Genomic DNA, 20,380 nt, shown 5'->3' on the forward strand with positions numbered 1-20,380 from the left:
CTCCTAGCTACGGCTACTTTCGCCACAAAAACTACAAAACCCAGAATATCGCGCAAGTTCCCCTTGTCCAATAGGAGCCCCCCATGTAGCGAGGCGCGGAGGCCGGCTCTCGCAACTCAAGATGGCGGACGAGAGTGATACAGCAGTGAAGCCGCCGGCACCTCCGCTGCCCCAGATGATGGAAGGGAATGGAAACGGCCATGAGCACTGCAGCGATTGCGAGAACGAGGAGGACAACAGCTACAACCGGGGGTAATGAGATCCTCGGAGTCCAATTCCCATCCAGTCCGCCACAACCTGGGTCTCTGGGGTGCGGGGAAGTCACCGGGAGCTTAGTGTAGCCCTACCCCCACATTCCTATTGGCTGAGATATTGGTATCCTGTCTGGCGATTGGTTGCTGTCTTTGTCATTTATCGGGGGTGGGTGCTCAGTTTGTTAAGGCCCAGAGACATTCAATACTTTTATTATATAAAAGTTCTGTGTAATGTTCCCGTCTTGTGGCTCATGCGCTTCCGGGGAAAAGAACATGTTGGACGATGGCCTTCGATGGCACAACACAGGTCAACCTAACAGTACAGTTCAAAAGGAATGTTACTTACAGTGGTGGTGTGTGAACAACGTGATTAGCAGTAAACGAATAATAAAACGTTTCACTGCAGTTCGCCTTCAAGGAGGAAATTCATCAGGCTATACCAACCATAATTATGTTGTAAAAATATCACTACTAGAGAATCCCAAGATATAAACTCACCTTATAAACCCTATGTAATTACTGTATGATAATATTTTGATGTATATGGTGTCCGCTGCTCCAAATGATCCATAAGTTTCCCGAGCAATATACAATTAGGTCTTTCAGTATCTTTGCTCTATTAACTTTGCGAAGTAGCTTCGAACTTCAAGAAATTGAGTGATGGTGCTTCCTTGGACAGTTGGGAAGTGGTTTAATACTTCGTCTCCTGTACTTTAGGGTCTTGCTTCCGATTAACTATTCCTCGGGTAGAAGGAGCGCGTCAAACGTTTTGAGTGTTGAGCTTCCAAATTTAAGCCACACCCGATCATTTCTTTTTCCTCACATTGTTACAGTAGCTGGCGCAGAGGCTCACTCTCCTTATCTATATGTATGTTTCCTAACGGAAAGTCATGAGAGACTCTTGGATGTAAAACTTTGGCTGAGCCTTTGATGGTCTGATTTTCGTAGCCATCTTGTCCTTTTCTGAATCAATCGGTTGGTGGTAGCCCTGGAGGTAAAAGTGGAAGGTTGAGGTCTTTGGATAAACTTTAAAGAGAGATTCTGTTACCTTGAGGTGATAGGAGAACAAAGGATTATTTAAATGGCTTATAAGTGGCTTGTGATGAATGCTTAGGTTAAAAGATCTAGCTTTATGTTCTTCAGATAGCTTTAAAACCACAAGAAGATGTAGGGGAAAAGGAAGCTTGTCAGATTTGGTTTTTATAGGACTGTGTTCTTTTGCACACAGATCTAATGTAATAAAAACCTCTAGATTCCTGAAAAAGGAAGAACTGAAAAAGAGGAACTAGGAACAGGAAGGAGGGAAAGTGGCCCTTCTGAATAGAGACCCCAACCACATGTGAGCATTGTTAAATTCGAGATTCGTTTCAGAAGTGAAAGTACCACTTCATCTTTGCTGTGTGTGTAGTTGCTTTTAGTTTTCAATGCTAAACTGTTGCCCTGACCAGTGTCTGTAGCTTGTTAGTTGGTTTTGTTGCCTATAATCTATGAATCACTTTGCAGGACTGTTTGGCAAAAAGTTCTGTGTTTTATTTAGAGTACAACGAAGTAGTAACCTTAAAAAACTCTTTGGAAGTGCATGGTTATGGGCTAGGTGAACAAATTAAGTTGATTAGTATCCCAAATCTAGAGATCTGTGTGAGTGAGCTTGGAGGTCCAGGTGAGAAACAGAGGACCCAGCCTGAAGGGCAGAGTCTAGTTCTGGCACTTGGAATCTGAATAGACTTGACATTTTCTCCATTAATTGTCAGAGGAAATGATTTTGGGGAGAAGCTATGTAGTACAATGGGAAAAGCATAGACTTTGGAAGCATTCAAACCTGTGTTCAAAGCCTGGTTTTGACACTTAATAGTCCTGTGTCCTTGGGAAAGTTACTTAACCTCCAGTTGTTGAGACTACATGAGGTAACATCTGAAGCAGCCTTCCCCCTTCTATTTCTTCAGATCTGCCCTGTCTTCCCCCCAACCCCCTCCCCCTTACCCCATCACATACTGTATTTTTTGTAGCTTTTATCATGACAGTAGTTAAGTAACATTTGTATCCAGTCCTTGTCTTACCTGACCATGAAGAGTTTCAGAACAGGAATCCTGTCTGAGATAGCTGGCAGTTAGTGCTGCCGTCTATGGGGTCGCACAGAGTCGGACACGACTGAAGCGACTTAGCAGCAGCAGCAGTGTGTATTCATGAGTATTTGCTGGATGAATGAATGACATGTTAAAAATTTGTAGCCTAGTGTTAGTGCAGCTTCCTTTCTCCTCACTGAGGAGAAAGATATCAGATTTTTCTCACATGTACACTTAATTTTCCCCAAGTAAGTCTCATAAGCCTTACTATGCTGCTGCTGCTAAGTCACTTCAGTCATGTCCGACTCTGGGCGACCCCATAGACGGCAGCCCACCAGGCTCCCCCGTCCCTGGGATTCTCCAGGCAAGAACACTGGAGTGGGTTGCCATTTCCTTCTCCAATGCATGAAAGCGAAAAGTGAAAGTGAAGTTGCTCAGTCGTGTCCGACTCTTAGGGACCCCATGGACTGCAGCCTACCAGGCTCCTCTGCCCATGGGATTTTCCAGGCAAGAGTACTGCAGTGGGGTGCCATTGCCTTCTCCTATAGTTACTGTGGAATACCCACAGAAATCAAGGATCCAACAGTTTTGTCAGGGAAGTTTTCCACGGTTTTTTGGCTTCTTGAAATGTTGCTTGTCTTTACTTAATATTATTTTAAATGTGTTCAAAGTGGTCGAAGAATCAAAATATCTCCTTTTGATGCTAACAGTTCTAACAGACAATATGCAATAAAAGTTAAAGTGAAAGTGAAGTTGCTCAGTCGTGTCCGACTCTTCGAGACCCCATGGACTGCAGCTTACCAGGCTCCTCAGTCCATGGGATTTTCCAGGCAAGAGTACTGGAGTGGGGTGCCATCGCCTGCTCCACTGCAATAAAAGTTAATGATAGTTCAAAACAAACCCTTGTTCCTTGGGCCTTTCTTTCAGGATGGGCTCAAGATGGGCTCAGTGCTTTACACTGATGAAATGAGCTGCGTTCATGCACTGGAACAATAGGAAGTGCATTGGTGCTGGTTCTTACGTCCCTTTATGTATTTTAGTTCTTGATTTTTCTAGTCCTGAGTTTTTTTCTTCCAGAATTAAACATTTGGTGGGTATAAGTTTCATGTATACATAAAAGCACACACATGTTCACAAGCATACATCTATAGTATAGATGTGTGCATGTGAGTGTGTGTGTATCTCTACAGTTTTTCTGTTTTTTAAAAAATCCACTCAACTGAGGAAAGAAAGGAGGGTAGCATTCCCCCCAGCCCAGCCTCCCCAGTTACCTGGCATAAGTTACCTTGAGCAGTTAATTGAGTGGAGAGTCAGGCTAAAATAATCTTTATACTACATCCCTCTGCGGGTCATGATTCATCTATAGGATTTAATTTGCTTGCTTGTTTTTAGTGAGAGATTTATCGCTGAAGAATAAACCTTATCAGCTGGCAGTAGATGTTCATAGTGAGATAACGTTTTTTGGATGCTTTGGAATGGGAGAGAATTTTTACACTGTTTTGCTGTCAACATTCTGTTGGAATTTATTTTGCAATGTTGTTAATACCACTGAGATGCTGAGAAGTCATTGGTCAAGACTTTGATCAGGGATGTCTGTTTCCCATTCTGTTCTCTTACTCCATGGGGACAGGTTAAAATAGGTTCTTAAAAGTTTTTCTTCCTGATGATGCGATATTATTCCTTATGAAGAAACTTAAGAGAGAAGAAAGGTCTTTTTGAATGGAATTCCATAAAGCTATCCTTACTTGCTTCTGTTTTATTCTTCAGCTTTTCCAAGAGTGGCTCTTTCCACATTTATTTGATGGCTTATAGCTGTATCTGGTCCTTAGAAGAAAGAAATCTTTTTAGTTCCTTTTTCTTAATTTCTCCCTTCAGCTTTTGGTTCTTCAAAACTAGATCAAAGCAGAAATGAAAAGAGAAGCCTCATCACTGATATCAAATAAGTGTTCTAATTTTATTTCCCAATTAAGTGGCAATTAAAAGAAACTAATCAAGAGCTGCTTCAAAGAGAAAAGACTGGAAAGCAGAAGAAATGAAAAGTAAATGAGAGCCTATTTCTGGGAGGCTGCTGCTCCTGGCAAAGCAGTTTTGCTGATTTTTCACATTGTTTAACTAATGTGCTCACTCTAAAATGTCCCAGCTTTACTAAGTCTGCCCTTAACCCTTTCCCTGCAGAGTCCATAAATTTGGGGACCACAGTTTCAGTAACTTTAGGAGGGTGCTGCTTCAGCTCTTCCTCTCTAACCTTTTGTCTGAAATCTCTGCCCTACAAGCCTCTCTTCCAGCTCCCCAAGGACAAGGCACTCTTGTGACAGTTGCATGTAAGGCCCATAAAGTATGGTGTTTTCTGTTAAAAGCACCAAAGCAAAAACAAAACTAATATTCTTTAACAGGGTCAGTACTTGCTGCAGATTTTTTTTCCTCTGCTGCTATCTGAGAGAGATAGCTAAGGAGGCTTCACTATTGTTAAGTGGTCAATAAATGTTGTCTATTGCTAATGTGACTGTGTGCGGAACCCTGTGCTAAAGCCCTTTACGTGGATTATCTCGTGTAGACTTAACTAATAAAGACTGATTTAGCTTTTGTAATGAGGCTTGGGATTTGCCAATCCACCTCTCCCTATGACACCCAGGAGGATCCATTCTGAACTTGCTGGATTTCTTTTCCTTACTTGCATTGACTCCTTCCTCCGACTCTGCAGCAGTGTGCTTTCTGTCTTTGAATGTGTTCAGTAACCCATGGACTTTCCCAAACTAGGGAACCAGTGGGTGATGGAGGTGGCTGGCTCCTTTAAATTGTCCTTGATAGACTGGTATCTTTTTCAGAGTTCATTCCAATGTGTGAAATTGCTGCCAGCATTGAGTCCCTACTCAGAAAATTACTGAAAATGGTCTCTGAACTGCATCTGATTTGACCTTGGAGTTGCCAGGTTACAGTCTAGCTCACCAAACCAACCCAGAGTATATAGAATTTACATTTCCATCTCATTCCCATTTCGAACTACTTAATGTATCAGGGCTCTTGTGACCCCTGAAAAAAGCAGCTTTCCTTCATGGCAGGATTGGCTGGTTCACCCCCAAAACTCTGGCTAACCCAGGGAGGGCAGAGAGTGGCAGTAAAAACAATCTTTGGTAATCCTTTCCCATCCTGCTGATCTTTTCACAGGCCTCCTGGGCATCTTGATGGCAGTAGTAAAAAGTTTTTATTTTTACGATCTCTTAGGACTCAAAGGCAGTTTTTTGTGAGTGACTGACGGTGGGAGCTTGCAAAGTTCGGGGGATGGCATTAAGTGATTCTGCAGCCTCAGTAGTTCAGGGATCGGCAGCTGTGCTGAGCCGCACCACGTGGTCTCACCTGTGCCCCTTGTGAACACCACCGCGCTCACCTGGGTTTGGGTCTTCTGGATATGCGACCAATAGGCTCTCTGGTGAATCACACCTCAGGAGTAAATTGATTTGCAGCAGGGGAGTTTCCTGGGAGTCCAGTGGTTAGGACTCAGCGGTTTCACAGCTGTGGCCCTGAGTATAATCCCTGGTAGGGGAACTAAGGTCCTGCAAGCTGCTGTGTGGCCAAAAAATAGAAAGAAAAAAAAATTGACTTGCAGAATAATTTCCTGATGTCTACAAGTGGCATCAAAAGGATGTTTGGAGGCTAGTTATTTATTTAGTAAGTTTCTACGGAGATTTTGAATTTGAGCCTAAAAAATTAACTTCCAGCTTAATTCTACTTCTAGGAGGTGGAAAACAGGTAACCGAAAGTTGTGAGTTTCCTTTTCTGAACTCTTTTTTTTTTTCTTTTGATCTATAATCAAACCTAAACCCATGGTCTGTGTTTCAGACATTGGAACCATTGGAAATGGTTGAAATGGAGCTTTTTTGTTTTAACTTGTAGGAATAGAACAGGTCCTAAGGAGGGAGGAGACAATAAGAGAGTTGAAAATTGGATGAGAAATTTGATCATTTAAAATCTCAAACAGTGGCTCAAAAGAGCCCCGCATCGATACCACTCTCTTAGAACATTGGTGCAGCTGTCCTCTGGAAATATTGCTGAAGATGTTTTGTTGCCCCTCTTTTGGGCTGTAGCTTCTCAGGGTTTTATTTTGGTCTATTACGCCTGGAAAGCATCAGTCAAGCACGTATTTGGTGAACTCTCAGTTGTGTGCTCAGCATAACTAGGGATGCTGTGAGAAACAGCTGTGTAAGATGGGGTCCCTAGACTCAGGAAAATTTTTTTTATCTCATTAGGAAGCCAGGCAGCAACCCATTATTATATGTAAAGTATTAAATTGTACGGGAGATCATAACCATAAAAGAGACAGGCCTCAAGGAGCACGCGAGCTGGAGTATCCAGGGGAGGCTTCCTGGGTAAAACGCGGCTCACTCTCCTTGCCTTTAGTATCTGCTCATCTGTCACACAGAAATTTGTTTTAGGGCTTTTGAAGGTTCTCAGAGAAATTCTCACAGGGAATGAGACTTTAGTGTTTGGGAGTGGAGTGAGCCAGGTCCTTAGATTGGTGACTTGTCCCTGGGTTCCAGTCAGTTCGTTGATGCCTCACGTCCCTGGGCCTTGGTTTCCTCTTCTGTAAACAACAGGTTAAGCCAGATGGCCCTGAGAGCTCCTTCCAGCCCCGGTGGTTTAGCTTCCATGATAACAGCTTTCTGTCCCACAGCCCCGCGCCTTTGAGTGGACTTTGGCATCAGCAGGATTAAGAGGAGGCCCAAGTCGTGGACCCACCCTGCTCCTGTTTAGAGCTGTTCTTGTCAGCTTGCCCTTCCCTCCCACCACGCTCACACTCTGATGCTGTGTTCTGCTTCTAGAAATAAGTACTGAGGTTCCTTTTCCATCTCCTCCCCCAGCCCTGACTTTCTTCCAGAGCATCCATAGGATTTCTTACTTGTTTGAACTTAGAATATTTTGACCTTCCTTTAAAAATGACATTTCATGATCGCTTTTCTTCCTTGTTCCTGGTTTTGTCATTCTGTTCATTCATCCCATACTTGCTAGGTTGGTCGTTAATGAGTTGGTCAGCTTTACTTTAGAATGTACATTCCAAAATTTTTATGTGAATTCTTGTCTCCTTTTCCATTGCAGGCAAACAGCCCCTTCTCCAAAAAAAAAAGAGCTGGCAAGTTTCACTAATTCTCTGCTTATTATTTTGGAACCAAATGAACCAAAGGTAGACTTTGATTTGCCATATTCCAAGGCGCTGGCCCATCCCTTTGAAGTATGTTAGGGTGACTGACAGGTTTAGTAAGATCTCTGAGAGATTTTTTGTTTTCATTTGCAGAGTCCCAGCATGCCCAGGGATACCCACCCAGTGGGGATGGACTCAGGTCCCTTTAAAAATGAAGCCAAATTCTTTTGAGGAGGACCAGCCTTGCTTCCATGGGGTCCTTTGGTTTCGTTCTTCCTAAATCCGAATTGAGCCCATCCTTCTGTGAAATGGTGTTGGCTTCCTAAGAAGCTACCCTTAATATTTCCTAAGACCTACTCTCAAGGCCTCTGAGCTTGGTTTGGTTTCTTACGGATAATTAAAGTTATTATAATCACCTAGAAAGCTAACCCTCCTGGGCTCCTTGGAAGTCTCTTCTCTGAGTCATTTGTCTTCCTGTTTGACTTGTTAACTGAGAGACCGTGATGAGCTCATGATGTTCTTATGAAGGTGGCTCAGTACCTGGTCGCTCAGTGACTGACTTTTCTTTGAAACTTCCCTTTGTTCTTCAAGCGTCTCCTCTCCGTGTTCTTCATGTACAGGTTGAGACAGGATCGTTGCTCAGTAACTACATGTGCAGATTCAAGCCAATACAAGGAAAATGAAATGAGCTCTCCAGTCTGAGTTTAGGTCTTGGACTTTGCCAGACACTTGTATTAGTAACGCATAAAACAGAACGAGAGTTCAGCCCAAGGTCCTTCCCCAGAAATGGGGTCTGTGAAGAGATGGCTGCTTCCACTGAACCACAAGAACAAAGGCAGGAAGGGAACTTTTTAGGGATTTCGCCCACATGAAAAGATGTCTACAGTTGGAGGAAGTAATTTCTTCTATTTTCCTTATGTGAAATTGTGTTTAGTAAGTGTCCAGCTGGTTAATATGCAGCAGTTCTTCACTTTAACCTTTTTGATGCTTTTTTCCCATAAAAAACAATTCTTACTGTAATTCACTTACAGGGACCAGAGAATTCCTCCCATAAGCTGAAATGAGTAGGGACTTATAAACTGTATCAGCAATGGAACCCTGCTTTGTCTCCTGCCATCAACCAGCTTTTAAACCTTATAATCCTGAGACTGAAGTGAGAATGTCTCTGGAATCAGCAAACCACAGTAGAGTTGTCATAGACTGCAAACAGGCCTGTGCAAGATATCAAAGTTGAGATAATAAGAGAAAAACTTTTATCTTCAGTTTATAAATGGCTTCAAAGTTCCTGTTCTTTGCCATGGCCTTGGGGGTTCTGCTGAGCTTCTAGTTTTAGGGAGTTTGCCTTATTCCGCCCTCAGTGTTATCGGTTTTCCTTCTGTGTTGTGCCTTCTGGGTCCCACTGATATGATACCTAGGAAGTGCATTTGCATCTGCACTTCATGACCTTATGCTGGGAGTAAAGTAACCTCCAGCCTTGACGTGATCTCTCTGATTTCAGTCTTTCTGCACCAGGGGCCTGATGAGAGGCCTGGCCCCATGGGTGCAGGCACACTTACTCCAGAGCAGGGGTGGTGAGGGTGGATGAGCTAGATGGGGACTGAATGTGAGGGGCCAAGGGGAAAGCTGGGTCGGATACCTTCTAGAGTTAGAAGCCGCCGTCACCGTAGACTTTCAAGCATGAGAGGGACACGTGGAAAGCCATTTTCACATTGGCGAGTCCCACTGCCATGCAGAGTTTAGGATAAGGCAGAGCAGTTGTGAGTCAAGGAGATCCAGGAAAGGCTGGGGATTCCTTTAGTCCAAGTGTAAGGTCATGAAGTGTGGATGGGAGTGCTTCCAGCCAGGACTGCTGCTGCTGCTGCTAAGTTGCTTCACTCATGTCTCACTCTGTGCGACCCCATAGATGGCAGCCCGCCAGGCTCCGCCATCCTTGGGATTCTCCAGGCAAGAACACTGGAGTGGGTTGCCATTTCTTTCTCCAATGCATGAAAGTGAAAAGTGAAAGTGAAGTCGCTCAGTCGTGTCCGACTCTTTGCGACCCCATGGACTGCAGCCCACCAGGCTCCTCCACCCATGGGATTTTCCAGGCAAGAGTACTGGAGTGGGGTGCCATTGCCTTGTCCGCCAGCCAGGACAAGGAAGACAGTAATCTGAAGACATTCTGCAACAGGAAATGGCAGCACATTGCCTGCTCCCTACCTCACGTACTAGGAGATGAGAGTTAATATTCATAACAACTTGCAGGCACTTTAAGACCATGAAACCTTTCTGAATTATAAAATAAAGCTTAAATAGTACTTACCACAATGGTATGTAAAATGTATTTTATACTATTTTAATTCTTTGAAAATTGGTTATCTAGCCTATACAGCAAAAACAATACCCTGCACTTAGCTGATCTGCAGATTAGGGTTTACGGTACCCTTTGATTGGACTCCTAATTTTGACTTTCTTTAAAAAAAAAAAATTCTCTTTTTTGGCTGTGCTGGGTCTTCGTTGCTGTTCGGACTTTTCTCTAGCAAGCGGGGGCTTGCTCTGTAGACATGGTGTGCCGGCTTCTCATTGCAGTGACTTCTCTTGTTGCAGAGCACGGGCTCTAGAGTACCGGGACTTCAGTGTTTGCAGCAGGTGGGCTCAATAGTTGTGGCTCCTGAGACTCCAGAGCACAGGCTCGGTAGTTGTGGTGCACGGGCTTTGTTGCTCCAAGGCATGTGGGATCTTCCTGGACCAGGGACTGAATCTGTCTGTCTTGCATTGGCAGGTGGACTCATTACCACTGAGCCACCAGAGAAGGCCTTTTTTTTACCTTATTTAATGGAACATTTCCAGAGAGAATGGCAGCGTGAGAGTCCGGCATTACTCCCAGTCTGACAATGCCAAAATCACTGAAAACATGGCAGGAACTTAACTTTGATGGTGATTAGGAAAAGCAGGCTTCAAAGTGAACCTTAAAATTCATCAGTAAAATGAAGGAAACCCAGAATCAAAACTAATATCCGAAACTCAACAAGAATTGGGAGAAAGCATTTGGGAGCGAATAAATGAAAAAAATGTTAGCAAAACACAGTGTAATATGTGATTTGTGTCTCAGTAGAAGTGTGGAGAGAGGATACAGAGAACAATTTTTTAAAAGCCTGTAGAAAACGATTAAATATGGCTAAGAAGTTGTTTTTGCTTCCTTCATTGGGTGAGTCATGCAGAAGGAAAGCAGCAGGAGGAAATCCCCGTTGCTGTGGTTCACACGCACACATGTTGCCTGTGAATCTCTTCTGAGCAGGGCTGGCTGGGTGTTCATTGTTGATGTTTTCCCAAGATTCCTAGCGCTGGGTTTTGCCGGCTGACAGTTGTCCTCTATCCTACAGGCCTGATTTAGGCATTTCTCATGATCGCTTGACTATTTTAGACACAGATCACAGCAACATTAAGCTACCCTTTTCCTTGCTCCTTCCTCCCTTCCAGAGCCGCCTTGTATCTTAGGTTCAGCTAGGGCAGCTCAGAGAACCCAGTGCAGTGGGATGGGGGAAGTGGAAGTGAGGAAGAGTTTCCAAAAGATCACTTTGGGCTGTCATCCCTTTAAATTTTGGACTCTAAGGAAGAGTTGGTAACATGAATGCCCTGTTAATAATTACATTTACCTCTGATGCGAGCATCCTGGCAATCTAAAGGAAAGGAACCATTGGAATTCCCTGGTGGTCCAGGAGTTAGAACTACACTGTCTCGCTGCTGAGGGCCCAGGTTCCATTCTTGGTCACGGAGCTAGGATCCTTCAAGCCAATTGGCGCAGCCAAAAAACTAAAGAAAATAAACCACATAAAATAGAAGCAAGAACAGAAGAGGTCCTTTCAAACAAATAGGCTGTTCCTTGCACATGGCTCCCTCCCTGGGCACTCTCCCTCCTTGCTGGGAGTGGAGAGGAGAGCTGTGTCCGTTGGCATTCTCCAAATGCCCCTTCTGGGGCCTGGATTCTCTGGTCTGCTTCTGAAGCCCACAGGCTTGATTAAGAAAGGTCTGGTTCCACAGAAAGCTCTTTGTCAGTGCAGCTCAAAACAGATGATTTTTTAAAAAACCTGCATCAGTATTTACTTTGTCTTACAGTGGTTTGAGTCCAGCCAATGACACTGGAGCCAAAAAGAAGAAAAAGAAACAAAAAAAGAAGAAAGAGAAAGGCAGCGAGACAGATTCAGCCCAGGATCAGCCTGTGAAGGTAACAAGGAGGCTCTGTTTTCTTGGGCCTGAGAGTTGCTCTTTCAGAAGAGAGTGCGTTGGGATAAATGCATGGGAACAATGTAATAGATTGCCAGTCTCCACTGGTATTACTTCAAGATGGAGGGGTAGGCTCCCCCTGCTGCCCTAGACCTAGGTGATGAAGCTGCTGTCCTACCCTGAGAGGCACAGCAGATGCGACATTGACCCCCGAGCATAGCGCCCCCTCAGAATTTACAGGTGCACAGCTGCAGGTGGTGCTGTGCTAGGTGCTGGAGAGTAATTCCCTTATGACAGCCCCCTGCGGCCTAGAGTAGTGGTTCCTGGCCTTTTCAGTCCCCACCACTATGAAAATGAAGGTCTGTTCCTTTTAAGGCAGACCTTTATGTTTCTCAAGCATTCTCTTGATGCCATAGTCACAGTACTGAGAACTAAGACCCCCACAGAGCCCATTTCTGAGTTCCGTAGGTGAGAACCACTGGCCTAAAGCTTATGTTTAAGGCTGACATGCGGACACGAAACACAGAAGTGTGGGTAAAGATTGTTTTGTTTTGTAAATAAAATAACATTAAGAAAAGAAAACCTTTTAGGTTTTCCCTGGTGGTCCAATGGTTAAGACTCTGAGCTCCTAATGCAGGAGGTTTGATCCCTGGTCAGGAACTAAGATCCCATATGCCACACACAGTCTGGTCTTAAGACCTTAAATAAAGAAATAAAGATTAACGTTTCTTAAAAAGAAAAGAAAACCTTTTATTTCAGATAAGTGCTATCCTCTTCAAAGCAGGCCCTGGAGGAAGCTCAAAACAGATCCATAATTCCTTTTGGTATTAACTTCAGTTTACAAGCCTCACAAAAAATCTAGTCTCATCAGTATACCCACCTTTGCTTTATGCCTCAAAAGTTATACTCCACCTCAAATCTTCTACCTTATTGAAATACAGCTTCAAGCAGTTTTTTTAATATTTTCAATACCAAACCCACTATGAAAAAAAAGAAGTCACCATTGTTGACTACAATGTTGGCTAGCTAGGTTCTTGCCAGGCACATCGTTTAAATTAATGAGGTGCCTTCAACTTCTCTACAAGGTAGGTGGTTGTCTTCCCATTTTAAAGATGTGAGGAAGTGGTTTACCCAGGTCTTTCAGTCAGGAATCCAAGCCCAAGCCCTACTTCCGTTTCAGGGATTCTTGTTTGTTTCTTTCTCTGGGAGTGGGTGTTTGGATGGTGGGGGTTTGAACTCAAACCTTTATCAAACTGGTTCACTTCAAAATGAGAAAATCGCAGCAAAACACCGTTTGCGTAGCCCTTCTGTTTTTCTCTTTATGAGAATGATGCCATACGTTATAAGGAGTGTAGGGAAAACCTAGCAACAGGAACAAAATGAAAATCACTTAAGAGTTCTGCCTCCCAGGAATGAGCAATATAAATGTATGGGTTTGTAGTCTCCCTTTCCTTTACAATTTAAATGAAAAAAGGAAGCAGTAAAGTATTAGAGGAACCTAAAGGTATTTGTAGAATCTGAAACTGGACATAAGATCCAGAGGCCATAAAAGAAAAAGTGACAACTATCAAACTTCTCTGAAAAAGTCAAAAGATAACAAAGTGGGCAATTATTTGCACTACATAAGTCAGTTTAAACTAATGAAATAAGCAGGCCATTCACAAAGAAAAAGGTTTTTATATGAAAAGATGGTTCAACTTACAATGAAAATTAAAGCAACTATTTTCCCCCCCTAGATTGGCAGAGTTTAAGATTTGGTAAATCTAATGATGAGAGTCTTGAGAAACATACTCTCATATACCGTTCATTGTTTTCTTAATTGATACTCTCTTCTTAAAGAGTAAATTGATAATATATGTAATCTCAAATGTGCATCCCCTTTGATCCAGCAATCTTCCTTTCTTAAACTTTATCCTGCAGAAGGACCTATTCAGTGAGCAAAAAATAGATGCAGAAGAAAGTTCATTATAGCACTGTCTGTAAAACTGAAGACCAGGATCACCAAATGCCCAGTGGGAGAAGGTTGGCCAGATACATTGTGGTCTGTGCTCATAGGGGAATCAGTTGTTGAATGGGCAGGTCCATGTGACCCCCTGGAATGGCCTGTAAGATTCAATATTTAAAGAAGAACAGTCAGTAAAATAATACTCTGCCATTCAATTTGAGTTTTTGAAAATCGTGTGTGTGTTTGGAACTTGTATGCAGAAAAGTCTGAGATTATATTTTCCTTTTCCCACCCCACCTCCCAAATTTAAGACTGCTGATGACAAGGGTTATATTTGAGGGACAGGACTGTTGGGTTTTTACCTTCTGTGTGTATTTACATTGCCGCATGTTTGAAATTTTACACTAAGCCAGGTTTTGCCGTCAAACATCATAAGACTAAGAAGAGGAGAAACCCTGTAGGAAGCACCCACCCACCACACGGCTCATCATCAATCACTCTTTCCAGTTGTCCTACAGCAGTTAACCTCTGAGAAGCCACACCCCTTCTTTGAGTTGTACTCCCTTAACTCCTGAACGTGAATGAATCAAAAATGCTTATTAACATAATGAACCTTTTCTCTCCCCAACTTTGTCTTGTTCAGATGAACTCTTTGCCAGCAGAGAGGATCCAGGAAATACAGAAGGCTATTGAACTTTTTTCAGTGGGTCAGGGACCTGCGAAAACCATGGAAGAGGCTAGCAAACGAAGCTACCAGTTCTGGGACACGCAGCCTGTCCCCAAATTGGGTATGTATGTGCCTTCTTCCCGAGGAGAGGGCACGGGAGCGCCTGAGCCACGCTAAGGGTTCCACTCGGGATTTGTGGGGAAGGACAAGAGAGTCCTATTGTTCCTTGGTGGCCATTTTTAGAGGGTAGTCTTTACAGTGCGGTTCAGAAAAGACTGATGTTCAGGGACTTTATCATTTCACAGTAGCCCATATGGAGGATAAACAATGGTCCTTTTAGTCCATCATCATCCAGTATAAATCTGCAAAGAAAGACTGCCTTGGCACATGATGAGTGGGGATGTGCGCCCATGTATGTATTGCTTCACACAGATTTTATAGAGACTGTCTTGTATATCTGGGCAGGTGTTTAATCCGGAATGGGCCAGTCCCCCACCTCCTCCCTTGCCTTTCAGACAGTGTGTGCTGTGCTGACTGAATGCAAAATGACTTGACATTTTGATTAACGGTTATGGCTTAACACCTGGACTACTATATACAGGTTTGGTTGGCACCTCTTCAAAAAGCTATGATGAACTCTCAGAAGGGTGGGACGAGCAGAAAATAAGTGCATTCCAGAAGGGACTGGTTGTAGCAGGTTAGAGATGCCTGCTGACACCCAGCCACAGCTCGCCTCCATGGTGACTGCAGATGGCATTATTGCCAGGAAGTTTCTGTAGTGGTTGCGTCATGATTCTGGACCCATCGGTAGCCCAATTTCTATTTTCTGTGTGACTGGAAAAGTAGGTATGTTAAAAAAAAAAAAAATGTGTGAACCACAAACGTAGGTAACCTTCAGGCTGTCCGTGTTAAGACACGGTGAGAGCTGACTGTGTGTGGTGGGGAGGGGGCATCTGTGCCCAAGTAGAGTCGTCTACTCCAGAGCGTGCCCCTCCAAACAGCAGGGTGGGCGGGCATTGCTGAACAGCTGGTAGACACGAAGACGCTCAAGCCCTAGGCCTGCAGAATCAGAACCTGCAGGGGCTTTGCGTCCACTTTGAAAGTTTGAGAAGCTCTGCTCTGAAGCACATGGTTTGCAGGCAGCTTAGTCACAGTCCAGAAACAGGCTGAGATGTGTCCCTATGGGGTGGAGAGCAAAGCAGTGCCCAGGTCGTTATGGGTGGTGAACGGGCAGCAGGCACTGTTCTATTGAAGTCTATTGACTAGAACCCTGCCCTGACCCATCCACCAGGTCTGTCGGGCTGCCCAGGCCATCCAGGTTCCAGGCCACTGGCTAAGCCCTCCAGCAAGGCTTTGGATCACATGGACATGAATCTGAGCAAACTCTGGGAGATAGTGAAGGACAGGGATGCCTGGCATGCTACAGTCCATGGGGTCACAGAGTCAGACGCAACTGAGCGACCGAACAATAAATGCTGTTAGTCGGGCATTACTAGTAATGGGTCCCAGTGACCACTCCCCCAGGAAGAATCAAGAGCTACATGCTCCACCTCTAAGTGGATTACACAGAGAGACATTCAGAGGAAGCTGATATGCATCTTTACTGGGTTTTGTGGGTTTTTTTAATATTTATTATTTATCTGTTTGTTTATTTGACTGGTCTGGGTCTTAGTTGTGGCATGTGGGATCTTTAGTTCCGTGTTTGAACTCTCCTGAGTTGCCTCATGTGGGATCTTAATTCCCCAACCAAGGATCAAACCTGGGACCCCTGCACTGGGAGCGTGGAGTCTTAGCCACTGGACTAACAGGGAAGCCTCCACCTTTGCTGTGTTCAGATGGAGTTTTGGTTTGATTTGATTTTTCATTAAGAATTTGCAAACGGGTGACTTCATTCTTCACAGACATGGCATCTGGTCAGGAGGCAGGTTAGCATAATGGAGTTCGCTTCTCTCTTGCTTCAGCTCATTTACTCTTTGCTGTTTGCCAAAGTTTCTCCACCTGTAAATTAGAGGGCGCTCCAGTTTTATTCTCAGAAAGCTTATGAAAAAGCCACAGTACTCCTCACCGGGACCTGGATGATCTCGGAAAGGGGAAATGAGGCTCAGTTTTTTTTGTTTGTTTTTTTTTTTTTTACTATTTATTTATTTATTTGGCTGCATTGGGTCTTAGCTGAGGCATGCATGATCTCTCACCTTCGTGGTGGGATATGGGATCCAGCTCCCCAACCAGGGACTGAACGCCAGCCCCCTACACGGGGAGTGTGAGTCCTAGCCACTGGACCGCCAGGGAAGTCCTGGCTCAGTTTTGTTTCCCCACCCCGTGCCTGTGGCAGCGTGGAGTGTGGGACTTTTTGGAAGAGGGATCACTGCGAGTGTCTGGCCAGTCTGCCTTTCAGGTCAGTCAAGTCCAAATAAAGGATTCCTCCTCTGTGTCTGAGTTAGCCGATAGAAAGTACTGCATCACAGGCATCGGGTGGTCCACGTGGCTGAGGTGTCACCCTAGTTCTGCTTCTGAGTGTCCTTTGGGTGGTGTCATTTATAGCTTCTTGCTTTCATTTTTTCCACTTAAATGAGGGCTAGTAATTTTGAATCTCAAGCATATCAAATGTCCTGTGTTTGCCGCACTGCCCGACTTGTGGGGAGAGTTAGAATTAGATTGTATTCCACTCAAGAGACCTAGGGGCTTCCCTCATGGCTCAGACGGTAATGATTCTGGCTGTAATGCAGGATACCCAGGTGTGATCCCTGGGTTGGAAAGATCCCCTGGAGAAGGGAATGGCTACGCACTCCTGTCTTCTTGCCTGGAGAGCTGCATGGACAGAGAAGCTTGGCAGGCCCATGGGGTCTCAGAGGACTCAGGCACGACTGAGCAACTAACACTTTCAAGAGACCCAGAATTCTTTAAAGTCATCCTCCTAATTTCAAGTAGACAATCATCCTAAGTTCACCATTGAAAGGCTTCTAAACAGCCAGTGTTTTCAGCTGTATAATAGTTCTCTTGTGTGCCCAAATCAGCTTCTCATCCCCTTTTTCAGACTGTGTCATTCTTCTTTTTAAAAGGCACTGCTTTTCCCACACTAATGGAAGGAGGAGGAATCCTTTTTCTTTGCCTGACCTTAGTGGGTTGGAATCTGGCCACAGTTAGATTAGTTTAGAAAGTAACTCTACCAAAGAAAGGGAGAACGCCGACTTGGACTTGGTTGCCCTGGGCCCTGAAAGAGAGGTTTCCTCACTCTGTCCTTCCCTTGTCCTGCTTGCTTGGCTTAAGGTCTCCCAGGTCTCGCATTCTTTTCTCCCAAGTCCTTCACAGTTGCCCTGCGGTGCTTACTTTTGGATCTTGAGTATTAGAAGGCAAAGAGAGAGTTTAGGGGTAGAGTGTGCAGAAAGGAACCATTGAAAGCCCAGGTTTGTCTTTCAAAGTTCCCAGTGTCCTCCACAGCCGGTTCATGGAAGCCCGGAGACAATTGGTTGCATTTCTGCCCCCTGAGAAGCAGCCCCCACCTCCTTGGCCAGAGGTGCTTGTGAGCCAGTAGAAGGTGGCGGGCAGGACCCCTGGGCCGCTCTCAACATTGCCGGCACCCCAAACTGCGAGTCTGTTCTGAGTGGCTGCTTCTTTCTCAGTGTTTCCTCTCACTCTGCTTTGTCAGCTTTGTCTTGCAAATGGTAAATAGCCTTGAGATAACCTATGAGATGAAGAAGGCAATGACACCCCACTCCAGTACTCTTGCCTGGAAAATCCTCTGGACGGAGGAGCCTGGTAGGCTGCAGTCCATGGGGTCGCTGAGGGTCGGACACGACTGAACGACTTCACTTTCACTTTTCACTTTCATGCATTGGAGAAGGAAATGGCAACCCACTCCAGTGTTCTTGCCTGGAGAATCCCAGGGACGGGGGAGCCTGGTGGGCTGCCGTCTATGGGGTCGCACAGAGTTCAACATGACTGAAGTGACTTAGCAGCAGCAGCAACCTATGAGAACAAGTTTGTCAACACACAGATCAAGACTTACCAGTTGAATATTTTGTATACAAATTCACTCAGTTGACAAGCACTTATTGAGTGCTCTTTGTACAATTCAGACCTCAGGATGTCACTGCTCCCTACCATCCCCCTTAAAGACCCATTCAGGATGTCCCACAGCCCTTAGGATAAAGTCCAGCCTCTCGCAGCTTGCAGGGTCCTCCACGATTGGCCCCCGCTCTTCTCTTCAGCCTTGTCTCCTAGTTTCTTCCCCTCCTTTCATCTCCAGGTCTTGACTCTGTTCTTCCGCAGTGTACCCACCTTCCCTGCCCCACCCAGTCTACCCCTGCCTAATTCCTAATTATCCTTGAAATCACATCTTTTTTTTCTTTTTATGCAGGATCTTAGTTCCCTGACCAGGGATCGAACCTGTGCCCACTGCAGTGGAAGCACGGAATCTTAACCACTGGACCGCCAGGAACATCCCTGAGGTCACATCTTTAGATGTTTCTTCTAAGAGGTCTTTTCTCCATCTCCTCCTCATCCCCCCATACTTCATTATTGCGGACTTTCATTATGCTGAGTGGCAAGTGCCTGCTTGCTTTGTCTCTTTGGGCCCCATGATGACAAGGACCTGCATCCATGTCATTCACCAGCTCCTGCCCCAGAGCTGGCGCTGTCTAGGATTCTGAGAACAGATGGTGAAGGTGCAAATGGCAGTGCCTGGTGTGGGCAGGACCTGGTAGCCAGCCTGAATGAAATGATTTGGCCTTGAGACTATTGTCATCTGGTGAGGAGGATCACTTGTATCTTGTCTGTGAGATCATCTTGGAGAAAAATGATAAAGGGTTCTGAAGTTTAAATAAAAGGGGGTATAAACTCAAAATAAGATAGGGAAAATAGATTAGCACCTACTCAAGACTAGAGTAGGGATCCGTGGTGTTTCCCAGGGGTCTGGCCCTTGGCTTATAAGGCTCAAAAAATTATACATGGCAAGGAAATGAAAGTGGATTGACTTCTAGTCAATTAATTCACAAGGACTACTTTATAAATTAATCAAAAGGCCAGTTTCTAAACTAGGGGAGAAAAATATAGCCTTTCTCCCAAGGAAACCTTCACTTGAGAGCAGCTTATAAATAGGAGTCAACCGGATTCTTCCTTTCTGTGACCCCAGTGTTGCCTGTTTGCAGTCTTTGACCCTTAGCACATTGGTTGTGACTTGTTTCTTGACTGTTTCCCCAGAAGATGGTACGTCTTGTGAGGCCAGGGACATTTTCCCAGCCCTGTCCTGGTGCATGATGTCCAGCCGGTGTTCAGTAAATGTGCTGGGCGAGAGTTAGATGGTCAGTCCTCATGGTGTTTTCCTTGGCTCATGGCCAGATGCAACCATTTCCACTACACCTGCCCCACTGATCCATCCCTGGTAGGGTCCACAGTTGCCTGTTACACATTAGAACAGTGTGTTTGGGTCAGGAGTCTGACCATCAGTAACAGCTTGAGCTGAATGACAAGAATGTGCAGAGCCCTGTGCTGGGAGCCATGGACTCAGTGGGTCCTCTGTAAAGGCTCCTTATTTATTTTTAAAAAATTTTTGTTGTCTTCTCTTTGTTTTTGTTTGTAATTGGAGAATAATTGCTTTACAGTGTTGTGTTGGTTTCTGCCATGCAACAGCTCGAACCAGCCGTTAGCACTGTATCTATCTCCTCCCTCTTGAGCCTCCCTCCCCCACCCCTGTCTGCCGCTCTAGGCCATCACGGAGCTCCGAGCAGGGCTCCCTGTGCTGTGCAGCAGCCTCCCACTAGCTCACTGGCTGCTTTACGCGTGGTGGTGTATGTATGTCAGTGTTGCTCTCTCTCTTCAAAGACTCCATTTTTTTTTTTTTCCAAAATTTTATGTATTTATTGCTGTGCTGAGTCTTCGTTGCTGCACAAGGTCTTTCTTTAGTTGCAGTGAGCCAGGGCTCCTTCCTAGGTGTGGTGCGCAGGCTTCTCATCGCAGCGGCTCCTCTTGTTGCAGAGCACGGGCTCAGTAGTTGTGCTGCACAGGCTTAGTTGCTCCACAGCATGTGGAATCTTCCTGGACCAGCGATGGGACACATGTTCCCTGCATTGGCGGGTGAACTCTTAACCACTGGACCAGCAGGGAAGTCCCGAAGAC

At 44.9% G+C, this 20,380-nt stretch overlaps 1 protein-coding gene across 1 annotated transcript in view; it reads left to right on the forward strand.

Moving 5' to 3' along the window:
- The first annotated feature begins 92 nt into the window (after positions 1-92).
- NMT1 (N-myristoyltransferase 1) overlaps positions 93-20,380 on the forward strand; it is a 30,633-nt gene continuing 10,345 nt past the window's right edge. The window contains exons 1-3 of the mRNA XM_070389967.1: positions 93-252; positions 11,547-11,655; positions 14,243-14,387. Of these exons, the coding sequence (XP_070246068.1) occupies positions 122-252; positions 11,547-11,655; positions 14,243-14,387 (385 nt within the window). The 5' untranslated portion in view covers positions 93-121. The remainder of the gene's footprint in view (positions 253-11,546; positions 11,656-14,242; positions 14,388-20,380) is intronic.

This window comes from Bos mutus, chromosome 19 (assembly GCF_027580195.1).
Source record: "Bos mutus isolate GX-2022 chromosome 19, NWIPB_WYAK_1.1, whole genome shotgun sequence".
Lineage (NCBI taxonomy): Eukaryota > Metazoa > Chordata > Mammalia > Artiodactyla > Bovidae > Bos > Bos mutus.